General features: G+C 36.1%; 3 protein-coding genes, 1 long non-coding RNA gene and 1 pseudogene across 8 annotated transcripts; 2 read left to right on the forward strand and 3 right to left on the reverse strand.

The window, feature by feature from the left end:
• The first annotated feature begins 2,322 nt into the window (after positions 1–2,322).
• On the forward strand, positions 2,323–7,592 carry LOC104710791 (protein RIK). Of its 4 annotated transcripts, none has more exons than XR_015566116.1 (12): positions 2,323–2,620; positions 2,901–3,027; positions 3,434–3,535; positions 3,607–3,641; positions 3,727–3,802; positions 4,079–4,195; positions 4,274–4,351; positions 4,609–4,702; positions 4,829–4,946; positions 5,166–5,685; positions 6,143–7,180; positions 7,361–7,592. XR_015566116.1 is itself a non-coding variant. In XM_010427442.3 (12 exons), exons 1-12 carry the CDS (start codon positions 2,541–2,543, stop codon positions 7,441–7,443), a joined length of 1,752 nt encoding a protein of 583 aa, XP_010425744.2. In that variant the 5' UTR covers positions 2,323–2,540; the 3' UTR covers positions 7,444–7,592. The 4 variants fall into 4 exon arrangements, 3 of the variants coding, with proteins under 3 accessions (XP_010425744.2, XP_010425746.2, XP_087321269.1); XM_010427442.3 differs by having other exon boundaries at positions 6,859–7,180; XM_010427444.3 differs by having other exon boundaries at positions 6,862–7,180.
• Positions 7,593–9,169: 1,577 nt separating this feature from the next.
• LOC147937947 (uncharacterized protein At3g43530-like) lies at positions 9,170–10,517 on the forward strand. The gene is made up of 3 exons (XM_087465368.1): positions 9,170–9,880; positions 9,969–10,130; positions 10,212–10,517. The coding sequence occupies exons 1-3, from the start codon at positions 9,170–9,172 to the stop codon at positions 10,515–10,517; spliced, it is 1,179 nt and encodes a 392-aa protein (XP_087321494.1).
• A 761-nt stretch (positions 10,518–11,278) lies between these two features.
• Positions 11,279–12,826, reverse strand: LOC104715138 (protein FAR1-RELATED SEQUENCE 5-like). The gene has a single exon (XM_010432579.2). It carries the CDS (start codon positions 12,806–12,808, stop codon positions 11,360–11,362), a length of 1,449 nt encoding a protein of 482 aa, XP_010430881.2. The 5' UTR covers positions 12,809–12,826; the 3' UTR covers positions 11,279–11,359.
• A 1,899-nt stretch (positions 12,827–14,725) lies between these two features.
• On the reverse strand, positions 14,726–17,350 carry LOC104710794 (exocyst complex component EXO70E2 pseudogene; annotated as a pseudogene). The gene has a single exon (XR_015567178.1). The product of XR_015567178.1 is annotated as an exocyst complex component EXO70E2 pseudogene (transcript).
• A 4,597-nt stretch (positions 17,351–21,947) lies between these two features.
• LOC147937948 (uncharacterized) lies at positions 21,948–23,264 on the reverse strand. Its single transcript, XR_015565022.1, has 2 exons — positions 23,016–23,264; positions 21,948–22,126 (listed from the first exon to the last, which is right to left on the reverse strand). It is a non-coding gene; the product is annotated as an uncharacterized LOC147937948 (long non-coding RNA).
• Between the last annotated feature and the right edge of the window lie 3,011 nt (positions 23,265–26,275).

Here is a 26,275-nt window from a genome sequence, read left to right on the forward strand (position 1 = left end):
TTTAACTATTAAAATCTGATTGTTTACCAATAACTTTTAAAGTTGTAGCTATTTTTCTTATTATCATTAGATATTAATAATATAATTATAATAAATAAAAATTATGTCAGAATTTAATCCATATAGAAATTTAATAACAAAAAAAAATTATTACTGATAAATTATAATTTTAAAAATGTATGTCGATCTGATATATGATTTTGTTTGAAAATTCTGTTTTTCTTTTGTTTTTGGTGATTGGTTTTTGACTGATTTTTAATTGTTTTGAATATTTTTTTAATCCTACTATATTAATTGGGAAGTACAAATATGAAACTAACCTTAAATGTGTAAAAAATTACATTCAATTGCCATTAGAAAATTTTAATTAAGCTTAATTAATTAATTTAAATAAATATAATTAACTAAAAAATAAAAAAACATTCACAGATCAAATATTAAAAAATTAAAAAAATAAAAAAAAATATTTTCTCTCTCTAATAAATTATGGACGAAATTAATAAATATTTTTTTTAAAAAATATAAACCAATCAGTTTTAAAAACTAAGATTTTATATCCAAGTATACAATATAATTATTTTTAATAACTAAATTTGAAGATTTCAAACTATGATTCTCCTATCATCTTTATTTTATTTTATTTACAAATTTTTTGGAATTTTCTTATAATACTTATCATTAATAAAATACATATTTTTTTCTGCATATGTTGTGATTTAAATTTTTAAAAACGGAGATATATCACTCAATCTATGGAAAATGTGTGTTTTAATTTCCACATTGGCGGATTGGTAAAACTAAATTTATATAGATGATAAATCATAATTTTTATTTGCTCACAATTATAATAATAAAATTACTATTTTAAATTTCACAAAATAATAATGCAAATACAACAAACAAACAATAGAAAACTGTAATAATACGTCAAAAATAAAATACTATAATATTCTAAAATAATTAGTATTCAAATAGACGAATAGATTTACAAAACAATTAAAAATAAATATTATCTCAAACAAAATAACATTTTTTAAAAAATATAACAATAAATTTTATTATTATATTATAAATTTTTTTAAAAATGTTGATCCGTGCTTTAAGCAAGGGATATCTCATAGTTGAGTAGTTATACTAGCAGTCAAAAATCCATTAAACACTTATTATTAATGCACTGTTTTGAATGTTACTCTCTTATTAATGATGTATTTCTTAAATCTTTTTCACCATTATTAATGATGATGATGAAAAAAAAAATATATTATTGAAATGGATATTAAAAGAAAGAGAAAAAATGAAGATAATTAATTTGTAAAAATATAATAGGTAAAAAATATATATATACACTTTTGGAGAGCTTTTAAATATAATGGGGGAAAAAATAATGTTTTTAAAATTATTTAGTTTTACGGCATGATTTTGACGCTTTAAAATTTTTGAGAAAACAAGGAAGGAAAAAATAAAAGTGACTTTCAAAACTTTTAAAAAATTAAAAGCAATAAAAGTCTGACTAGCAAAAATATGGCTGTCAATGTTTTAAATAATTTTAAAGTCTTAAAAATCTGTTACCAATCAGGGCCAATATATCACTATAATATGAAAGAATTTCAAAAAACTAAGTATATAAAAACAAAAAGTATAACAATATATTAAATTACTCATAATATAATCACTCGCTTTTTAAAAACCAAATTCACAAAATTATGTCTTATAATGATATTCAAGTCATGAGGTAGAATATACATTGTTGAAATAAATTCACGTACATAAACTAATACAACATATTAAAATTTTATTTTAAAATAGAAAATATACAAAATTTTGTATAAAATAAAATTTAACCCGTATTATAGCACGAGTACTTATCTAGAGTCATTAACAATATAAAACTTACAAAATAAGTATCTTTTTCAAGTCATCATATTTAACATATAATTTTATTGCATAATATTTTATCCAAAAAACTTTGAAAAACAATCACATAAATTATATTTTACATGAAAATTACAATATAAATAAAATAAATTTCAATCTGTGCTCTAGCATGGGCTTTAATCTAGTATAGATATATAGAGAGAATCAAATCGCATAATCGACTTAACGATTTGGAAAATTATAAAATTGAAAAAAAAATTCATAATTTATTTTAAAGTTTTAAAAATTTAATTCATCACAAAACAATAGAAAAGTTTCACCACTTTCGTAAATTTATGTTTTTTTTGGCATATTTTTGCCAAAAAAAAAAAAAAAAAAAAACTTAAGATCCACATACTCTGTTTCTACCATAATTATTTTTTATCTATCAAATTAACCCAATTTAAATGGAGAAACCAAATATTTTCTTTTGGAATCCAAAAGTTTCAATTTTTATGCAAAGAAAAGGGAAACTTTTTACACCGTTCGATTTTGCATTCCCTTGAATCCTTTTGATATCTGCGATTTGGAGTTTGTTTCTCTTCAATCTCTGAATTCTTCTCTTCGTATTCTTTGAATCCCGAAGGAACAATCTTTTGTGTCAGAGAACGTCTGTAAGATAAAAGATGACAGGGGACAACAATGAGGCTAGGGTTTCTCCAAGCGACTCCACTACACCAAACGATGCTTCTCGGACGAGACAAAGGTACCAACTTTATATTGTTTAACCATTCAAAACTTCAAGCTAATTACGATCTTTACAATCTTCAATCCGATACATTTTCTTGTGAAATTGAACACCAAGTTTAACTATTCGTACCCTTCTTTGGATTGTTGCTTCAACCACTTTGATTTTGGTTTTGGAATCTAATTTGTGAATAAAGGTTCTGGCTTTGAAGCTCATGTTGAGGCTATGCTGATCTCTCTTAACCAATTTTGCATCTTTAGTTATTATTAACTGACCATTTTGGGAATTTGGGTGGCAGGAGAAAGAGAAAGTGGGATCAGCCAGCAGAGCAACTTGTTGCGGCTGGAGTTGCGTTTCCTCAGTTACTCTCTTTAGGCAACAATACCATGACTGCTGTGATGCCATTGCTCCAAACGCTTAATCAAGTACATAACTCTTACGCTCTTGCGGGATTTTCGGGGCTAATCTTTCTCTGACTTAGCTATTGCACTATGCACTATGGCATATGTGATGATATGTCATGTTTTAATCTGATTTGGTGTCTTGTTATATGTTTTCTTAGTGAACTGTATACTCTGCTACCTCCTTAAAATTGTTGTATCACTTGAAACTTTGTGTCCGATGATTACTTGATTACTAGTTTTACCATGTGTCGTCCAGTTTCCTCTGTTCATGTATGAGATTCCACAATTCCTCGAAATATGGTGGCTGTGTTTGTGACTTTGTTCACTGTATACTGAACGAGCTGTTATTTGTGGATATATGTCTTTTCTTCTTTCACACAGTACTTTAAACATGGTGATTTATTGTGTTTTTTGCATGTCCATCTAGTCTAAAATCCAGGATGAGTTGATCATAGCACGAGAAATTGTTATCAATGATGCTGAGGCTTCTCTTAGGCACAAGCTTACTAAACGCTCAACTCAAGAAGAAGTATGTGTAATTTACTATGCATATAAGATACAGTTTTCCTTTCCTTATTTTAACGTCTATTTGTCTTGCAGATTCAGAGGTCTACCGATGCTGTGGTGATCATTAGGTTTGTTCAACATCTAATCTAATTCATGAGAAAAGAAAGTCGTACAATAATCTTTTCTAGATTGAATTGATAAACTCTTTTGTAGGGGCAAGTATCGTCCTCCAAATGCACCTCCTGATGGTGAAAAGCCGTTATATCTCCACATATCTGCTGCTGCTCATGTATGTTAATCCTTTTTAGCTTAAAAGAACACTAGCCAAGGGTAATCGAGAGCACTAGGCTAATAAGGTGGTGATTAGTTTTTGGGTAGAAACTTATTGATTATAGTGCTGGTCAATATGTTTTGGAAATATGATAGATGTTTTTCATGGGAGGGGCAGAAAGTAAAACATTTATGGCTTAAAGAAATACCCTGTTTCCCATATCTCAGAAGCTACATTTAACTTTTGAGCTTTGAGAAGTCGGCCTGGTTTTAACGTTTGGTATTGGAATTTCAGTTAAAAGAGACTACAGAACGTATCCTAGCTGTTGATCGTGCAGCAGCTATGATTGAGGAGATGATGAAACATAAATCAAACTCACAGGTCATGTCGGTTGGTTTGCCGACTGCCAAGGTAGATTCCTAGATTATGTGACACTTCTTTTTGTGTAGTTATGATATTGGAGCAATAACAGATTTAACATGTTTCCAGATGCACAGCACATGCGTATATTTGGGTTTCGAAGCTGACCCGTCATCTAACGTTGCTGCTCGTATTCGTGGACCAAATGTGAGTATTCATTCCTTCAATATTCCCACCTTTTTCCTTTCTAATTTACAACAGATCTGAATCGATAGTCTAATATCAGATTATGTATCAGTAGAGGTGTTTAGGTTTTCATTTCTGATTAATAATTTTTGCACCTTTTTTGGTCTCACTCCATGAATTCGAGAGATTCTAATGTTGAAGCTCTCTCTGACATCTCCGTGCAATCGGGAGAGAACTTTTTGTTTTGTGTTTGTGGTGGTTGGCTTTTCTACATGCAGGATCAGTATATAAATCACATTATGAATGAAACAGGAGCAACTGTTGTACTAAGAGGACGTGGTTCACGAAGCCTTGAGAACCAACATGGAGAAGGTAGTATATACTTTATTTGTGTATTTCTCTGCTTACCTGTGATGGTGTTATTTTTCAAATGGTGGATATATCCAAATCACATTGTTAATGTAAATGTAACTTCCTGTTTTCTACGCATTATTGCAGACGCACAGCTACCGTTACATCTATTATTGTCCAGCAGCATCCCGACGAGCATTGACAATGCAAAACGTTTAGCTGAGAATCTCATGGATACAATCAGTGTAGAATTTGGGGCATCAAGGTTCATTTTATCTTTTCAATATTTGACAGATATTAACATAGGCTTTCTCCCTGTTTGCATCGTCTTTTTCATTAAATGTTTACTTATCTCTCGGTGATGGATTTAAAATCGATTTGGATTTTCAAAGCTAATTTTTCCTTCTAGGTCTTTTATTTTCTGTTCAGAAGCATGTTCCTATGTCTTTGTCATTGTAATTGTTTTTTCTACAAAATGTTTCAGGGTTACCTCAAGTAAGGTATATGGTGCAGTACCACCACCACAGCAACTGCTTTCTGGAGCTCCGGGTTCTGAAAAGGAGCAAAGGCCAAATTTGATTCCAACATGTGGTTTGATGACATCGATACCCATCACAGCACCACCAAACGCTGTTAGTCCGTTTCCACTTACTCCCGCGACAAGTCTTTATCCTCAGTTTCCAATAATGCAACCTCTAGGAATATCAAATGGTGGGCACTTGCAACCAAGTCCAGTGAGTTACTTACAGCCAATGGCTGGGGGAACTAGCTATAGCGGGTATGCTGGAATATACCCTCAAGCCACACCACTGCAACAAGTTGCTCAAGTCCTTAAGCAATCAATTTCTCCTGTTGTCTCTACTGTGCCCCCTACTATGTTGACAGCTACGTCCTTATCGAACCCTAGTAATATTTCAAGTGAGGAAAAGGAAAGGCGCCCACCCCAAAAGCGAAAGTTTCAGGAAGTACCAGCTGATTGTAAGGTTCCAGCGAAACCCAAACAGGTAAAAGATCTCTTCCTGCATCTGCGGTGATTTTGACGGAGTGATGGATGGGTCCAAACCCTGAGGCTCTTTCATAGCTAAAGTTACCATGAGAGAACTTGTGCTTGTGGTTGTTTGAAATAAATCTTGGCTAGTATTGGCTGCTTGTAAGCAATTACAATAGATGAGTGAACATATCAGGTCAAGAGTTTTACATAGAAATAGGATTAGATATTTTGAGTGGGGTGACAAAGGTAAATCGTTTTTCTGGTAGTTAAAAGGTTTAACCATGAAGCCTAGTATTCATCTTCTTAAGCATGTCGTATGCACATGTTTGCACTTCTCAACTGCTTCTAAAAGTCTCTTACCTATTCATGAACTCTTTTTAATTGGCAGTTACACTCTCTACAATGATACATTGTTTCAGTTTCTGTCATGAAATTTATCTTGTGCTGATTTTTTTCCCTTACTATTCCAGGTATTTTTCTGAACTCTAAGAAGCTAACTAGCTGATTCTGGACCCGTGGGCCATTGGTTTGCATGTTTCACAGGGTATTTTTAATAGTGGAGGCACCATGTGGTTTGCAGTCATTTTCGCTTCAACTTGAGGATCAGAATTAGAACTTTATCCAGAATTTGAATTGTCTTTTTTAACAGACGTGATATGTGTTTCTTGTGCGTATGTCATTTTTGCACAATCCAATGCATTTTCACTTTAGTACCTTGCAGTTAGGTTGACATTACTCATTACAGACATCGACTTAGGCCCTTATCCATGGTAGAATAGGCTCATTCTCCACCGTAGATGTAAATTTGTTCTGGATTTATAGGTTCTATTTCCAATCTATGTTTCTTGATGCATGGAGTCAGACAACTTTAGTACATAGCTGTCTTGGAACTAAGGAGCTTTACATCTTCTGATTTTTAACTTGTGTCTTAAGAATGCTAGTGAGCTTAACACTGTTCAAATGAAAATGTTGTTTTGATTGAATGAGCTTGTAAAGGTTTACAATTTTACCAAATACATTCTTCATTAATTAGCTTTCGGATACATATTTCCTGGATTTAAAAGCATATGCATTAAGAATACCCTCTTTTTATATATTTGCGTGATCACTTTTATTGACCTATATATGTATCTAACTGTTGTTGTGTAAATGTCCTCGAATATTCTATTCATATCATTTGTTGCAGCAGTTGGAGTTAGCAATGTCAGGTCAAGTTGCTCCAAAGAATGTAGTTGAGGAGCCATCAGCAAATAGTGTGCAGTCACCACCTTCACCAAGATCTGTGATGCCTCCTCCTCCACCAAAGACCATCACACCACCGCCTTCTAAGACCGTGTCTCCTCTATCATCAAGAAGCATGCTTCCTCCACCACCACCTTCTAAGACCGTGTCTCCTCTATCATCAAAAAGCATGCTTCCTCCACCACCACGATTTACGTCAACAACTCAACCTTCAAGATTACAGGATGACAGTCACATCACTGTAAAGAAACCAAATCCAGTTCCAGGTATATTATTAGATTCAAATCAATCTTTGGAAACGACTTGGTTCTTGTGTTTCAACCCTGTTGATTTGCTTACTCTTTTTATGCTGATTTGATATTAAATATTGGGGTTAACGGTAAACTTAGCATAACCTAGCAATCTAGCATCTGATTTATGATTAGTCACGTGTCCTGATGTTGCAGATACGTTAATAAAGCTGATGGAATATGGAGATGATGAAGACGATGATGACGATCCTGATGAGACATTGACCGTCAGATCATGACGGTGTCTTTAGAACCTTTTTATCTGGCAACAAAATGCCAATTTATGTTTGTAACAATAGAAATGTTGGTGTCTTGCTAATTTGGAACTTCATGCCCAAGGCCTTTATTAAGTTCAAATCTTTAAGACTTTTAATTACTAGTTTTACCTTTTGTTGTGCCTCTTAATCGTTATTAAGACATGATGGGGAAACCTTTCCCTTAGCTTTTTTATGCATCATTTACCAATAATTCTATATAGATTATATAATAATCCCTTGCACATTCTATAGATATCTTTTGAGTATTTTTCCCAAAACGATAGCGTGTTGTGACTTGTGAGTATAAAATTTGCACTTTTGTTGATAATCTAATAGTATAATACCAATTGGTTAAAGGAGTTTTCGTCTCAGAACTCTCTAAAACATTTCTGACAATCTCAAAAGTTCCTTTCTTTTTTGGCATTTGTTTTTGTTTTTTTTTTTAAATCGAGAATGTGTTGTTTTACATTCTTGTGCATAGAAAATTTAGATATTTACAAAAAATATATGGGTAGTATCCACCCAAAAAACTGAATCGGATCTAAGACCCAAAAAAACTGAATCGGTTTTTAAAAAAAAAAACTGTAAATTAAAACTGCTCTTTCTCGTCACTCTTCTATTTCTTCGGGAAATTCGAAGCGATTTGGGTGAAACTGTAGAACTAGGGTTTTCTCGTTTTCATTCAATCAAGTAAAAATCGAGTAAGAAGATGGCGAAAACAAGGGGGGTCGTGTGAGGAGGAGTGAGCGTTTGAAAGAGAAGAAGATCTCAGAAGGAGATGGTGGTTCGAAAGCAAAATCCGATTCGCCGGAAGTAGGTGTGTCGGGTTTGAGTCCGGCGACAGTAGGAGGAGAGAGAGCTTTGAGTACGGTGGCGGAAGAAAGTGAAAGTCGAGTTTCGGAGGAACCCAATCCGGTGGTCGGAAGAGAAAATGCGAACGAAGTAGAGAAAGCAAAATCCGCTACTCCGAAATCAAGTAATGGAGAAGAAGATGATGAAGAAGGAGGAGATAACGAGAGATCTACTTCTGTGGAATCAAGCGATGGAGAAGAAGAAGGAAATGATGAAGGGGAAGAAGGAAACGATGAAAGGGAAGAAGAAAAAGATGAAGTGGAAGAAGAAAACAATGAAGGAGAAGATTGTGAAGAAGGGGAAGAAAAAGACGATGAAGGGGAAGAAGAAAACGATGAAGAAGAAGAAAACAATGAAGGAGAAGATTGTGAAGAAGGGGAAGAAAAAGACGATGAAGGGGAAGAAGAAAACGATGAAGGAGAAGAATCGGAAGAAAAAGACGATGAAGGAGAAGAAGAAGAAGAAGAAGATTAGGAGGGAAGTCGAACTCGGCAGGTAACTTGAGAAGGAGTACAAGCGAAAGTGAGATGGAGCACGAGGAGGACAACGATGCAAGTGTAAGTACAACAAGTCTGTGTCATTCGTTCGGAATTTGAAAACTCATTGGAATATGAAATTGATCAAGTAGAACTGGTGCAACTATTGGTGTAGAACTAGTAGAACTTGTGCAACTATTGGGTGTAGAACTAGTAGAACTGGTGCAACTTTTGGGTGTAGAACTAGTAGAACTGGTACAACTAGGTGGTGTAGAACTAGTAGAACTGGTAGAACTAGTTGTTGTATAATTGGTATAACTCATATAAAACTGATATTGTTGCAGGAATCGGAGGAAACAGAAGCGATGAAACCTTTAGGAATGCACTTCGAGCCTAGCCAGTACAACAAGAAAATCAAGCTATCGACTAGGTGTCATATTTTTGAAACTTTGAAAACGCTGGATAAATTAGAGCATCCACTGACTAGTTCTGAGAGGGATTGGTTTGAGAATCATCCACAATTCAAGCATATTTTTCACATGCCAAGGGAACCAAACCACAAGCTTATGGGAATGTGGATGCTCTTACTTCGAACGGCTAAAATCGAAAAAAAGAAGGAAGCATGGTTTGTTGTGAATGGTGTTCCAATCCGGTATGGTCTGAGAGAACATGCTTTGATGTCTGGATTAGATTGTCGGTGCTATCCACTTGATTACAAGGAAGCCGGCGGTACCGTGTTTCGAAGGAAATATTTTTTACGAAAAAAAAAGATTACACTTGAAGATGTGAGGAGACACCTATTGGTAATGCAACCAGATCGTACTCGTGATAGGTTGAAGATGGCGGTTCTCTACTTTTTAGGAAGCATCATTGCAGGCTATACAAAAGACTCGGGGAGAGATGCAATGGGTATCGATGATTTTGTTGTAAGCGCAGTGAATGATCTAGGTTTTTGTGTGTCTTTTCCTTGGGGGAGATTATCATTCGAGAACATGCTAGAAGAGATTTCCCATACAATGAGTCATTTTAATGGGGTCGTGGTTAAAGAGAATGCGTTATGGCCTGTTCCAGGTTTCTGTATTCCATTGGAGGTTAGTTAGTTTAAAATTTGAAATTTTCTCATTGTTGATATTTCTAATAAGTGAAGCTGATTTTAGTTTTTTTCCTTGTGTTGTGTAGTTCTTACTATTTGAGGCAGTTCCAATTTTGGCGAACACTTACGTTGACCAAATTCCTGAGGCGGATGCAAGTTGTCTTAGGATGTGCAGGAGGAAATTTAAGAGGACCGGTCAGAAAGGTTTTCCTCTAAAGAATATTGGTGATACACTTGGTACAACAACGGTTAGTTATCCTAGCAATTGCCATTATTAATCATTTGAATAAATTGGTTTGTAATGTATCTAAAGTAGGTCGTTTACACAGGCAATTGCTAGTGTGATCCCTCATAATGATGAAGAAATTCCTCTTCTCGATTTAATCATGGAAGAAGCTGAGGAAGAGGATACCCATGATGTCGTTGTTGCCAATTGGATGTGGCGCCTTCGTAGAGGACTACCTGTACTTTTGGAGGAGATGTACACAGCCGATGTGGCTACTCGTTCAGGACAAAACGATGCGAATGAGGAAATAGTCGCCAATGAACAACCGAGAGAAGATACTATTGAGTTGGTGGATCTTCTAAGGACCATGAAGCAGGATATGAAAACCCAGTTCTCGCCATGCTTGTAACTTCCTCGCCCTCTTCTGATCAGCATAGTATGGGTCGGCCTCAAATTGTTCCATAGTTTGAGAAGGAGAGAAATAGATCTAGGATCTTCGACTTTGAAGATGAGAGAAGGAGGACTCGGTGTACTTTAGGTTTGGAAGAAGAAAATGAATGAATGGCTGAGAATGAGCTGGAGTGAAGATAGATAAAAAATAAACTTCATGCTGTCGTCAAAAAAGAAAGAAAAAACAAAATTCTGGGCAGGTGTAAAAGATGTGTGCGTTCACACTGCGTGTTCACACTGTGTGTTCACACACAGTTTTACCGAGTAATGCGGTTGCACTAAACTTGCAAATAGTTGTACTTTAGAGGTTTCTCAGTTTAATTAGTTTTACTAAACCTTAGCATTACTTTTTTTAGTTTTACAGTTGATTAAACTTAACTAACATACAATTACAAGCTTTTTGCAACTTCATAAGTTAAAACTTATAATTCTATAACTTTTTTCATGCTTACTTGGTAATTATTTACAAAGTGACATTAAAAGTGTAAGGAAACACTTGTTGAGATTCTTCAATAAATAAATTAAAATTGGTATATTTTCGAAAATTATTCATTTATAGTAGAAACCTATGTAGAACATTTATACTATACAATATGTATTATACAATATGTATTGATTTTAGGTAGTACCAATTTTATTATTTTTACCAGTTTTATCTTAGTTCTGCCAGTTCTGCCAGTTCTACTCTCTCATATACACATATTTTGAAAGAAGAAAATATTAATAGACTTCAAATTAAGTTTCAAACCAAGTTTTACATTAAGTATCAAACCAAACACAATTGATACATGAAGAGGTGAATCAAACATGAACATTATCTCCAAATAACAACCATTGGAGTCCTTGTCTCCGGCGCCTTTTATTCTGCGTCCTAGGTCGAGTTTTTGGTCGTTTTTCCCCAGCAGATGCATACCTTTTTGTTTTCTTTCTTCCCCCTCTTATTTTCCGATTCGGAGGTATGATCTCCATATCTTGGACGTCATCTAGGACATCCCATCGAGACTTACCAGGTACTAAATAAATTTTCCTGCAATATGCAATTGCCCACAGCTCCGTCCAATAATACTTAGAACACAACTCATGTAACTCGAAATCCTTACCTCCATATTTTTGGTATGTAATGAAAGACGCCAATGCATGCACACAAGGATACTTTTGTATATCGAAAAACCTACAACTGCAACTTCTCAATCGCAACTTCACCAAATAAGGCTTTCCGTCACTGTCAATGACATTGTATTCAAGCTCGAAACCATTTAGCTCTATCACCTTTAGTTTCTCAGCAGTTGCCCATAAATCATGTAAGTAGTTCTCCACTAAAGGCACCAATTTATTTGCGACTGATCCAGACACAGCATCTTTTCGATGTTCATTAAACCATTCAGAGGATTTTTTAAGTATTGCATCAAGCATGGGTATCAAGGAGTACCTCCTTGCATCTTTGAATACACTGTTCAACGATTCAACACAGTTGCTTGTGTCTAGGTTGTATCTATCTCCTGGAAAAACACATCGTGCCCATCTTTCTTTCTGGGTAGATTCTTCAAGATACTTGGCAGCAGAAGGATATCTTGTCGTAAAAGATGCGTAAGCAATGTTGAACTCAGCCACTGTGTAAAACCTACTACACTCCATGAATCTCCATGCAACAACGTCTTTGTTCACGTTACAAGCATAACCTTTCACATTTTGGGATAAATGCCATATACAAAAACCATGATGAGCCAGAGGATACACATTAGCTATAGCTTTTATGAGACTTGTATTTCTGTCAGTCATAAATTCTATTTCAGAAGAATCCCCAACAACGGTTTTCAACATCTCCAAAAACCAATTCCAACTTGCATCATTCTCACCATCAAGAACACCAAACGCCAAGGGATAATGGTGACGGTTAGGATCTTGAGCCGACGCAAAAACAAGAACACCCTTATATCCGTTCTTTAGAAAAGTTGCATCCATAGTTATAACTTTCCTCATGACTTTAAATCCTTCAATGCTAGCTTCCAAAGCTATGAACAAGTACATGAATTTATTATTCTCATCGCAATGCACATATGATCTTGTACCATGATTAACCTTCTCTAACATGTGCAGATAACATCGCAACATCTTGTAGCTTTCTTCTGGGCTACCTTTCAAATCAGTAACAGCTTGATTTTTCCCTCTCAACGCCGTGGAATATGATATATCAACACCTAATTTTGTCTTGACAAGATCCATGATAATTTTCGGAGGTGGAGTTTCCATTTTCCCTGGATAATCACCATGTAAAAGAGAAGCAACTAATTGTGGAGTGCCTTGCCTCTTACTATTGCTTGAACTTTGACTAGCCCGAGAGCATGCATGCATCTTGTTGTGCCTTCTAATCGAGAAAATATCTGTACCTCGAATCCTACCACCTCGTAAACCCCAGTTACATCCTTCTTTAGGACATTTGACCACATAACGCACCTTGTCCGACTTTACTATTTCAAAACTAAAACAGTTAGCGAATGAAGCTCTATCCACCACATCTTGCAATGCCTTCTTGTTTGGAAATTCTTGAAGTTTAGTCAGATCCAAACCGTCATCCCATGGTTCAATATACTTACACGGTTCTACAACAGGGCGTGGGTCAGTATATTCATCACCTTCATCACGTGATTCAGCTTCACCCTCTTTATTAGAATCACCCTCTACAGCCTTTTCTTTGCCTACATAGACAACATGGCGTTAGGTCCGATTTCACCATCCTTCGCATGTTGGTTTTCATAGTTCATACCAACAGAACTTTGGTCCCCTATGAGCACTGTGGGCACTGTGGGCACTATGGGCACTATGGGAACTTGCTCAGGCTGAGGCTCAGAAGGGATGACATTCACAAACATACATCTTCGCTTCTCATAATTAACGGAGTCTAGATAAACATTAACATCCTCATCATCATTAAGCTCACAATGCTCCAATGTTTCTACCAGTAGTGGTTTGTAGCTCAGCTGCAACTGAACGTTACTTTCAACAAACCCAAGCTTCCTCTGTATCCTTGCTTTTAACATCAACAATGTTATATTCCTCTTAAACATTATACTATACATGCGTCCTTCATATTTAAAATGTAGGATGACGTTCTCGCATATTGTATCCTGCCAAACCAACCAATAAAAAAAAATCATAATTAGTACTACTACTAGTTTTACTAGTTTTACTAAAAATATCAGTATTACCAGTTTCACCACCTTCTCTCTCCTATCAAAATCGAATCGAATGGTACACGAGTTCTAATCGAGTTAATTCACTGAAATCGAAAGCCAAATCCCTTTCTTATCTAATAGATAGCTCAATCGACCCATAAACCTTTGTAAAACACCCAATGTGCTAAGCTTTCTTCGATCTAAATCCAATTGAATTTCTATATTTACAAATCAAAAACAAATTCAACCAAAAGCAACTCTAAAGTGAAGTAACGCACCTGCATTTTGAAGAACAACTTGATGCAACTTGATTTGGTGAAGAACGACAGCAGTAGGAGCTCCGACGATGGAAGAATCGCCGGCGGCTGGGTTGAGAGAGGTCGGGTGAGTTTCTCGGGTCGAAAGAAGCTGGGTTTGAGAGTTTTTGTTTTTTTTTATTTAAAAATTTTAATCTAATTCAGTAAAACAAAAAAGGTAAAATCGTCTCATCGAATATTATTGAATAAGATGGGGGTATGAAGAATAGAGAGGGAGATAGGAGATTTGTCAAATTTTTTTAAGGAATTGTGAGACGATGACTCTTGGTCAAAGATCATACATTCATATGGGACCAAATTCATAATTTAATTAATTTGGAAATTGTATTACAGTTTCCAGAAGAATAAAATACCATTGACCCACAATTTTAAGTAAGAAAATATTACCAAGTTGCTGTTTTTAATTTTGTCAACGAAAATTCTATATTAATTAAAATATTATCAATTTGTATGGTGTGACACCATGGAAAGTAGTGACCAAAGACTTCTGCAAATAATGAGTGATATGGTCAAAGTCTATTTCTTTTGACTTGTCCCTTACTCTCAAACTACATTCATTTCTTTTGATTATATATATATATATATATATATATATATATATATATATATATATATATATATATATATATTCTTCTTTACTTACCAAACCAACGACGACGACAAGAAGAACAAAAGACTTCTCAAACTTTTTTTCACTAAACATATTCATGAAATGATGAATATAAAGATTACAAAGGTCAAATAAATTCAATACAAATACAACAAAAAAAATTACATATATTTCTATACTTGTAACATAAAAAATTATCATCATATGAATTACCAAACTCTTAACACAATTCATCATCATCATCTTCTGTAAGAATTGTTCAAGGATTTAGGAGAACCAGCAAAGAGATCTAATAAGAGTCTCTCAAGATCATCAGTAGTGTACTTAATATACTTTTCACTCACAGTGTTCTTGTGTCTACTGTAAAATGTCCAGTATGCTTGAATCACCCACATCGAAGCCTTTGTCCTCACATCTTCTCTTAGCCTCTCATCCGATATTAACCACCCGGTTTGGGCCTTGTACACTTCCTCAAACGCAGTGTTGAATCCTTGAAACCGCTCCCTCGGGCGTAGATTCCTTGAACCAGAACCAGAACCAGAACCTGAGCCGGAACCGGAGCCAGAACCATCGTCCTTGAGGAAGGATAGGACAGGGAGCCAGGTGGCACGTTCGTATTCCGTTGCTTGCTGCTGAAACTTCCATGTATGTTTCCGGTTCCATTTGTCGCCGAAGATATGTCTCAGCTCAGAGTTTAGCACTTTCCTGGTCATGTAGTGTATGTTGTTGAGGAGAAAAATGTGTCGCAGAGAGATGTCTTTGTATAGTTTTGATTTCTCTTGAAGGTTGGCTTCAAGAACCGAGGTTATGGAGTAGAAATGTCTGGTCATTGCCAGAAACTTTTCCGGTGAAGAAGAGTTTTCGTAGGTAGACTCTTCTTCGACCATCACAGGATTGATAATATCAGGCGATGGTGGTATGTTGAGATCTTCTACATCCTCGTGTTCCATAAGAAGAGAGTCGAGCGTGTGGCTGAAATCAGTAAGCGCCATGAGGTAGTTCATCACGTAGTTTGTAAGCGGGTGAACAGCTCCTCCAGGGAAAGGATGAGTTGAGACATCCGAAGCAATGGCACTTTTGAATTCAAGAAACGTTGTTCTTGCGCAGTCCCCGAGTCTCCTCATCACTTCCCTGTATTCTGTTCTTACTGATGAACCAGGATGATCCGAGAACAAAGCATCGATCTCTGGTAAAAGCTCGGATGCTAGCTCGTACATTTCAAGAATCCTAAGCAGTTTCTCTGGTTGTCGTGGACCAAGAGACACAGCTTCACCAAAATTGAGCAACTGCATCATCGGAGCCTTTACTGTATCAACAAAACATGTTAGACCGATCTCGTTTAGGTCACCAAAGATCTGATTATCAAGAGCCTTCTCGTTTAAGAGATATATCTGGACGATACTTCTCATAACCCGAACCCATTTCTTGATATTCGTATTCAACGTGGCCCAATCCATCCTCAAAACATTTTCAATACTCAACTTCTCGACCTCATGGTTATAAAGAAACTCATCCAACGCGTCTTTTCTAACCATTGTACATACCTGGATACACTCACGGTCATACCCCGAAGCAATCATAGTGTTTGCAATGTTCTTGAGGTCTGATATAAAAACAGGATTAATCAAATCAACCACAATGTCCCCTGAGCTTCTCCTACTGTTGTTATTATCGGTTTCAAGAATCAAATCCTCAGTAGAAGCAGCACCAAAGGAAGCCATGTATCCTTCTTCCATACCATGATCCGCTTCAACTGACCGAAATGAAGAATGTTCAAGCTCAAAAGGCAACCTGTTCTCCACAAGAAGATGCTTAAACTCATCCTCAAGCCGTGCCATGGCCGTTTGAAGAACATCATGAGCTTTTCTCAAAGAAACCTCCTCGGTACCAGTCTTCCCCAAACCAGAAGAACCGTCCAACCGATCAATCAAACTTCTCAACTCATTCACAGCATCCAAATACAGATTACCTTCACCAGAACCCAAATCCCAAATCATGGATTCATCGACGTCCCTAGTTATAATCTTCTCACTAACAACATTAAGCCTTAGCTCAACCTCACCTATTTCATATTCTTCATCTCTATCTTCAGAGATCCCCACACGAGACAACTCTAATAAGAGATTACCCAAAACCTTCTTAGCATTATTAGTAAGACTCTTACCAGATCTAAGTTCCTTCACAAGATACTTAGCAGCAACAATCAATTTCTCTTCTCCATCTACCTCAAACTCTCCCATCTCCACACAATCACCAAACAAAGCTTACCCTAAAACAGACTTTAAAGCTCTAAACCTTAAACTCTCAAAACCTTGAACCCATTCAAAAAACCCAGAAGAAAGAATCAACAACAACAACAAAAAAGCTCAAACTTTACATGAAAGATTGAGACTTTAGAGTGAAAAACTTGGCAAAGGAGGATCTTTTTCAGAATATGAGATTGGTGAAGAAGAGAAGAAACGTACGGACTGAAAAAAAGATTGGTCGCTGCCTAATTCTGATTGAAAAAAATGCAAACTTTCCCAGAAAATCTCTGTTTCTTCTCTCTTTTTTTCTTTCTTGTTTTTGGACTTTATTAGTTTTGTTTTGTATTGTTTTGCATTGTTTTGTTTTTTCTCTCTATAGGACCTTCAAAGAACAGAGGAAGAAGAAGATTCAACGGAAGAAATGTAAACGCAGTATTATAAATTTATTTTTTATTATCCACAAACAATTAATTTCTAAAATATTGGAATATTAACTATTTTATTACTCCCCTCTGCTAAACACACTCGGTTTTGTAATTTTTAAACACAACTGGTGTTTTTTTTTTTTTTTGTTAGTATGTATGTATTTGCTGCTGGATATATTATATTTTGTTTAAGTAGATCAGTTAGATAAACAAAACAAAAAATAAGGCAGTCTAAGATGGTTTTATAATAGGGGAGAAAAGAATTTGAAACTTATATTAAAATTCTATTTTAATATATTTGACCTTAGGGGTGGTAATGTAACATAGTGGTGTAAATCGTGCAAATTTAATGAAATGAGCAAGTTGAAAAGACTGTAGCAACTAGCAAGGAGAAAGTTTATTTTGTGGTCGAAGAACACTCCAAGGGTCAAGGTCAAGGCTAATGTAAACAACTTGATCGCTTTGAGTTTCTTATGATAATAATAGGACTTACCTATGGGGGGAAAATGAAGTAGAAAAATAAATGGCAATTAATTAAGTTTAAGATTGAATATAATAAAACTGAAGTTTATATACGATAAATATTAAAATTTGAGTAAACAATGTTAAATTTCTATTAAAAAAACAGCATATTGTTATTACTAATCTTATAATTTTTTTTAGAGAATTTGTTAAAAATGCCCCTTTTGATATACCCATTTTCAAAAATACCCTCTTTTCTGGCCATTTTTATTTTTGCCCTATTTTAATTTTTAATGACCATTTTACCCTTAGATGAAAATTATTTTATTCAATAAAAAGAAAAAAAAAATTTTCCCGCCAAAAAATTTCCGACATATTTTCCCGCCAAAAATTTTTCGAAAAAATTTTCCCGCCAAATTTGAAAAAAATTTCAACAAAAAAATTTTCCCGCCAAAACTTTTCCCGCTAAAAAAAATTTACAAGGTTTTTAAAAGGTTTTATAAGGTTTCTACCTTAGAAAAGCCTTATAAACACCTTGTAAAGTCTTTTACAAGATTTTTTAAAGAGTTTTAAAAGGTTTTTTAAACAACTTGTAAACGCTTTTACAAGATTTTTAAAAGGTTTTAAAAGGTTTTTAAAAGGTTTTTAAAAGGTTTTCAAATGGTTTTTAAAGATTTTTAAAAGGTTTTTAAACACCTTGTAAACGCTTTTACAATGTTTTTAAAAACCTTGTAAAAGTTTTTATAAGATTTTTAAAAGGGTTTTAAAAGGTTTTTAAACACCTTGTAAATGCATTTAAAAAGTTTTTAAAAGCGTTTACAAGGTGTTTAAAAACCTTTTAAAAGCATTTACAAGCTTTTTAAAAGCATTTACAAGGTTTTTAAAAGCGTTTACAATGTGCTTAAAAACCTTGTAAACACTTTTAAAAGTTTTTTAAAAGCGTTTACAATGTTTTTAAAAGGTATAAATTTCAATATTTTTGGCGGGAAAAATTTTTGATTTTGGCGGGAAATTTTTTTTTTTGGCGGGAAAAATAATTTTTTCGGGAAAAATTTTCGATTTTGGCGTGAAAAAAAAATTTATGGCGGGAAATTTTTTTGGCGGGAAAGTCTTTTCGATTTTGATGACTGTACATTCTTGCTGTCACTCAAAAAGGGTAATTTGGTCATTTTGTATATAAAGAGGGGTAATTTTAAAAATGGTCAACATGAAGGGGTATTTTTAAAAAGGGGTATGGAAAAAGGGGCATTTTTGAGAATGCCCCTTTATTAAATATATTTATGTTATTTTGTTAAACAAACAGTAAAAATAAGTAAAATGCTAATTCATATTTCCTCCGTTTCATATTACTTGTCGTTATAGTAATTTTACACATATTAATAAATTTTCTGTTTTATCCTTTATTAATAAACTATTTTATTTGATATAAGTAATTAATTAATTAAAACTTATGAAAAAACTATAATTTAGAAATTTGTTTCATAAATTTTCATCGTAAATACAAAATAACAAGTAATATGAACAAAACTTTAATTCTAAAAAAGAACCAAAAAGAAAATAGAAAGAGGATAATAGAAATATTTATAGAAAGTTAGAGATTTATTTGGTAAAGTTATTGCTAACAAACAAGTATTGGCTGATATTTTTCCAAAAAAAAAAGTTAATAGTATTATAGCTTATATTTTTAAGAATGGCTTAAATATAGCCTTAAAATTTCATGATAGAAAGTAAGAATCCCTTAAATTCTAACAAAGTTAGTTTTTCCTAGAAATATGAGATGCTAATTTTTTATTTTGGACAATGACAACTTTGATTTTTTGCGTATGAAATTTAATATAGCCTGTGAAGCCATTTTTTTTTACTTCAATGACATTTTCCTTGAAATGAGAAAGAAAATCCTTTGAATTACAAAAGCAAAGGAAAACAATAATTTGATTTTGAATAAAACAATGATAATGTCAATAAATTCCTATGACTAATACTTATATAAATTCCACAAAATAGCCACATGAATTTGTCTTTTTGTAATGATTTATGTGTTTCGGTTTATAAATAATTGATAATAATTATTATTTACTTGTTCATCTCGTAATAATTCCATGTTTATATTTGAAATATTTATTAAATTTTTGCAGAGTCGGATCACATGTAAACAGTTATGAGATTTCTTTTTAAACTCATATCCAATTGATGATATATAAAAGTTATAAATATATATATATATATATATATATATATAACACAATGATTATTTATATATTATTGAACTTGTTAGTTTTTCAGCCAAGCATGAAAAAATAAACAAGTTTTTAGTCACTTAATATTTGACGCAAAACTAACAATGCTATTGCATATATATATATATATATATATAAGAGAAATTTCCTACGTTAGCACTAAACTAAGTTTTGTAGGCAAATATAGCACAGGTTACCTAAAGTTCCAAAATTAGCATTAATAAATATATTATTGTTTTATTTTCTATTTTTTACAGAGACATTAATCTATCTAAAGCTTCTTTGCCGTCGACGACGAAGCTTTTGACGAAACTTGTCGTGAAGCTTCCAGCGAAACTTGCGGTGAAGCTTCTGATCTCAGATCTTCTTCTTCTTCTTCTTCTTCTTCTTCTTCCTCATCTTCTTCTTCTTCGGTGAAGTTCATTGTCGTCATCAACCGTAACGTTAAAGCTTTCATCGCCACAGCAAAATTAAGAGCCAATCCCAACCACCGACATCAATCCCAAGATAGAGAACTGAAATGGTTGATTTAGCGACCTGGAGAAGCTGAGAAATTGGTAAATCAAGCTCGGATTTGTAAGCGTAGAGCTGAGATTTGGATTTCTCCAAGGAGAGATCGAACCTTAGATTTGGGAATTTAGTAACCAACCAATCGAAGCTATTGCAAGAGTAGTAAGACCAGATGACATTAGATTCATGCTTTGAATCTGACGAGTTCCGAGTCATTCGTGAGAAACAACGACAGCAAGGACGTGGGTGGCACCACAGAGGATGAGCTTCTCGGTGAGATCGGTGTTAAAAGGAAAAAGAGAAAAAGGAGTGTTGTTCATGTACTTGTGGAGAAGGTGAGGGTATTTATGGCAAGAAGAATCTATAGGTGAGAGTTTTGAGTAGATGAGAAGCTCATTAGGTGCAGATGAGGATGAAGAGGCAACAAATGAGGAATGGTGCTGACTTTTTCTCTTATGATACTCTAATCGAACAAGATTTAAGCTCTAGAAAGTATGATGATTGTGATTCTAGACCATCTTCCTAAACATTATGAAATCTTTCCTAAACTTGCAGAAATATGTATTTAAACATTTTTATTTATCTGTTGTCCCAATGTATCACATATTACTCCATTAGTATTTAATGTATCACAAGATTAATCCATTAGTAAGGGATAATGTATCAACTCTAAATCCCTTTTTTATATATTTTTTCTTAATGAATGTCTTCCTAAAATTCAAAAACTCTTTCCTAAATATCTGAGAATCCTTTCTGAATTTAAATTAATGTTTTTAAAATCTTTTGTAAGCGGATATGGTCTGTTTATGATGGTGGTTAGATATTGTTGATGATGGTTTATTGTGTTTGAGCTAATGCTAAGTGTTGTTCATGTACTTGTAAAGGATAAATAGCTCACTTTTTTTAATGAAAGTCATCCTGAATTGTAAAGGATTATTCCTAAACATCATTCAGTCCTTCCTAAACATCATTCAGTCCTTCCTAAATATTTGGCAATCCTTCCTAAACACCTATGTTTTATAAAAAACCGATGAATATTTGTGAACACAACCACTGCGAAGCTAGTGGTGTATTGTTTTGTAGGTGCTAATGGATTTGAATGATATTCGTACTGTTAATGAGCTGTCTAAGCTACTGGTGTATCATATTTTAGGAACTCACATTTAAAGGGATGGTGTAACGCCCCCGAACCGTACTATGACCACCAAGGCCATCGGACAGCACCGAGACGCTACTTGGGAAACGTTCACTAACGATCCGGCCGGGTGCGAGAACAAATCAAGTCCTTCGGCCAGTCCATCGGTGAGGTTCCCGACCACACGGCACATCCTTCAGGCTTTGCAACCTTACAGATACGGCGTGCGTTGAGCCGACTCGGACAAAGTCTATATCAGTACGACTCGCCCGAATAAAGAAAATCCGAATACTTTGATTAACCAAAAAAGTTATTACACAAGAGTTTTTGAACAAGGCTTAGTGCCGAGTTTGATTTGAAATAAAAACATACTTGTATTTTACAATAGACACAAAATAAAACTACTCCGGGTTCCTATCGTTCACCATGCCCTCTAGTTCCCTCTAGGGTCACCTGCAGCACAAAATATTATCATAAGTAATCTAAGATTACTTAGTGAGCTCAGGGTTCCTGCAAAGAATCAAACCCCAAATCCCACACCCCATCAACAACAACATGCTAACGATCAACATGCAAGCGAGTATAAATAACAAGCGAGCATAAGATCTAACATGCAAGCAATTAAACGATTGTCAAGCAAGCACACAACACAATAATCAATCAGAGATAACATGCGGAAGCTGATAAGCTAAGCAAAATTATTCTACAATCAATCACCACTACATGCAATGACATACAACATCATGCAAGCATAAACACAAACATGCAAGAACTTGAACTTGAAATAAAACTAGAGTTTTAACAAGTTCTAATTCATGGGCCCGGTATGCTTCCTCTCCCTAACCCCTCCTGAACAACCTTATTACAGCCACGAAGGCATGCAATCGGGCTTCACCCAAAGCTACACCGTCGTGTAGACAGCCTCGGCCAGGGTAGCGAGCCCAGTAACCTCCGAGCTCTTCGTAACCAACCCTACAACACACGAACACGGGTTACATGTCGCGGCTGCATGTGGCACGGATGGGAAGGACAGCCATACCAAGTCTTACTACGCTTAGCCGGAATTTCTCGCGGACTAAAGCGTCTTAAGACCTCACCAAATTGATACTTGAGTTTATATGATTTTCGTCTCATATGTTTTCAAGTATTTTAATTAGTCACCACCCTTGTCGCTAGATCATTTCGATCTAGTAACCGGTGTAACCTCACCTCACATGCAACTTAACAAGAAAAACGTAAAAGAATTTCAAGTAAATGCATCTAAATGATTCATGCAAACCGTGCACTAGATGGATGTTTTTAATTCTCCATCTAAGCCGGCAAAATATGTGCCTGAACTCACAGAAAACCGGCGATCTCTGGGATGAGTGGTCGGATTTTCTTCACGGCAACACTTGAATCCTCTTCCTTGTTGAAATCGAGTTCCTTCTCGATTCAACACTTAACTGCGGTCGTGCGATAGTCTTGTCTTGCTTCTCCTCTTCTTCACTTCTTCTTCCTTGCGGCAGCACTTCTTCTCTTTCTCTCCTCTTTCTCTCTTTCTCTCCTCTCTTTCCCTTTCACTCCTCTCTTTCTTTACTTAAGCAATTTTAGCGAAAATGAGGAAGTGGGGCGACCTTTATATAGAGGGAGAGAGAAAAAACTTGGCCCAATGCATGTGTGTTGTGTGCCATCTCTCATAGCCACACAATTTTAAGGTTGGACACTTGTTAAGTGTAACCAACACTTGTCACATGGAATCTTGCATGTTTTCCCCATTCACACTTGCATGAAACATGATTGGCCGGTTTCTATAAAGAGGAATAATCTTGTCTCCCACTTAGGATTTTGGGATCGAAAATCCTAGGAATATTCCTCCAAGGATTCCTCTCCTAAGTTGCATGAAATCCCATTGGTGGATTTTTGCAAAAACAATTTCCACAAAATCAGGAATTTTGTCGGGTCGACCGGTCGTCGGTCACCCCTCGACGTCCCTCGATCCTCCTCGACCAGTCTCGGTCGCTATCGGTAAATCCTCGGACATCTTCGGGAATTCTCAGTCCATCGGACTTTCTCGGGAATTCCCGGTACTTTGCAATACGCGTCGGACAACTCTCGGTCCTCGGTACGTCTCGGACGACTCGGACGGTACGTCTCGGACATCTCGGTCACTTTTCGATCCGTCCAAATTTTCTCGGACTTTTCTTCAGCAAACTTTCTTTTCTCCTTGCTGGCCTCCTTTCTTGAGCTTTTGGCCTTGAGTTTTCATTTTGAATTTTACCTCTTGGCGAGGGTCACTACATTCTCCCCCCCTTAATAGAATTCGTCCCGAATTCTATAGGGTTCTGACGGTCCTGCCTCATCTTCTTCAGGGAACAACTGAGGATACTTGGCACGCATCCTATCCTCATCTTCCCATGTGGTAACTTTACGGTTCTGCTTTCCCCAAAATACTTGGATTTGAGGAATGCTCCGGTTCTTCAACTTTCGGGTCCTCCTCTGCCCTATACCAAACGGTCCTTCGGGGTAAGTTAGGTTTGGCTCCAATTCATCAATAGGTTCGGGCACAATCATGTTAGGATCTGGAACATGCTTCCGTAGCTGCAAAACATGGAAGACTTTATGTAGCCGCATCATCTCTGGCATAGCCAGTCGGTAGGCTACTTCTCCAACTCTCTGCTCAATCGGATATGGTCCAATGAACCTTACCGCGAGCTTTCCCACTTTACCAAATCGATCCTTTCCTTTTTGCGGGGCGACCTTAAGGTACACCATATCTCCGACTTTAAACTCCACTTCCCGCCTTTTGCGATCTGCGTACTTTTTCTGGCGATCCTGTGCCTTTTTCATACTCTCCCGTATGAACTTAATCTTCTCCGTCGTCTCATCAATCAGCTTGTGATTGAAACTCGTTCTTTCCCCAACTTCAGTCCAACATAAAGGCGTTCGACACGGCCTTCCATACATTGCTTCAAAGGGCGACATCTCAATGCTCGAGTGATAACTATTGTTATACGCAAACTCGACTAATGGCAAATTCTTTTCCCAATCTGACGATCATTCCAAAGCACATAGTCGGATCATGTCCTCTATGGTTCGGATAGTCCTTTCCGTTTGTCCATCTGTCTCTGGGTGGAATGAGGTGCTCATGTGAACATCTGTTCCCAACGCCCTATGTAGATCTTGCCAGAATATTGCTGCGAACTTGGGGTCACGATCGGAAACAATATTTGCTGGCACTCCATGCAGCTTCAAAATCTCGTCTATATACTTCTCTGCCAAGACTGGCGCTTGATCCGTGCTTCTCACTGGAACTAAACGGGCCACTTTGGTTAAACGATCAACCACTACCCATACTGCATCATTGATTCTTCCCTTCCTTATTGGTAGACCAGTAATAAAATCCATCGAGATAGAGTCCCATTTCCACGTCGGTATGGGCAAGTTGCGTAGCAAACCTGCTGGCACTTGATGCTCTACCTTGATTCTTTGACATGAGTCACATTGGCTTACCCATCGTGCTACTGCCCTCTTCAATCCAGCCCAATGATAATATCTGCACACGTCTTTATACATCTTGGTACTTCCAGGGTGTATACTTAACGCTGAACTGTGGGCTGCTCTCAGTATTTCCTCTCTTAATCCACTCCGGTCTGGTACAGTGATTCTCCCATTAAGAAGTAGGGTGTCATCATCTGCCAAATGATAACCACTAGCATTCGGTCCTTCTGAACCTTTCAACTCTTCAATAATCTTCTTCAGATTCTCATCCTTGGGCTGTTCATCATGAATTCGACGTAGTAGGCTCGCTTGAGTTACAGCTTGTAAACCCAACGGCTCACTAGATTCCCCTTCTAAGGCTAGAAGCTTTACCTTCTTCAATTCCTCAGCTAAAGACTCCACATCTTTCTCGGCACTCACTTGTGCTTTTCTTCGGCTTAAAGCATCTGCCACTACATTCGCTTTGCCTGGGTGGTACTAGATCTTCAAATCATAATCGGCTATGAATTCCATCCACCTTCTCTGGCGCAAATTAAGATCTGGTTGCGTGAACAAGTATTTAAGGCTTTGATGATCCGTAAATACCTGAACCGCTTCTCCATACAAGTAGGATCTCCATATCCTTAACGCAAACACCACGGCTGCCATCTCTAGGTCATGTGTGGGGTAGTTTTCCTCATGCTTCCTTAATTGTCGGGAGGCATAGGCAATTACTCTCTCTCCTTGCATCAAAACACATCCAACGCCAACTCTTGATGCATCGGTATACACAGAGTATGGCTGATTTGGCTCGGGTAGGGCTAACACTGGTGCTGATGTTAGTGCTCCCTTCAGCTTCCTAAAAGCTTCATCCACTTCTTCGCTCCATATAAATGGTACTCCTTTACCCGTGAGTCGTGTCAGAGGTTTTGCAATGCATGAAAACCCCTTTTCCGATAATAGCCCGCAAGGCCTAAGAAACTCCTGACCTCTGTTACTGAGGTTGGCTTTGGCCAATCTTGAATTGCGGCAATCTTCTCCGGGTCAGCGGACACTCCTTGTTCCGAAACTCGGTGCCCTAAAAATCCAATCTCTCTTTGCCAGAACTTACACTTGCTGAACTTGGCGCACAGCTTCATCTCC

The sequence above is a fragment of the Camelina sativa genome, chromosome 9, assembly GCF_030686135.1.
Source record: "Camelina sativa cultivar CO46 ecotype springtype chromosome 9, ASM3068613v1".
NCBI lineage: Eukaryota > Viridiplantae > Streptophyta > Magnoliopsida > Brassicales > Brassicaceae > Camelina > Camelina sativa.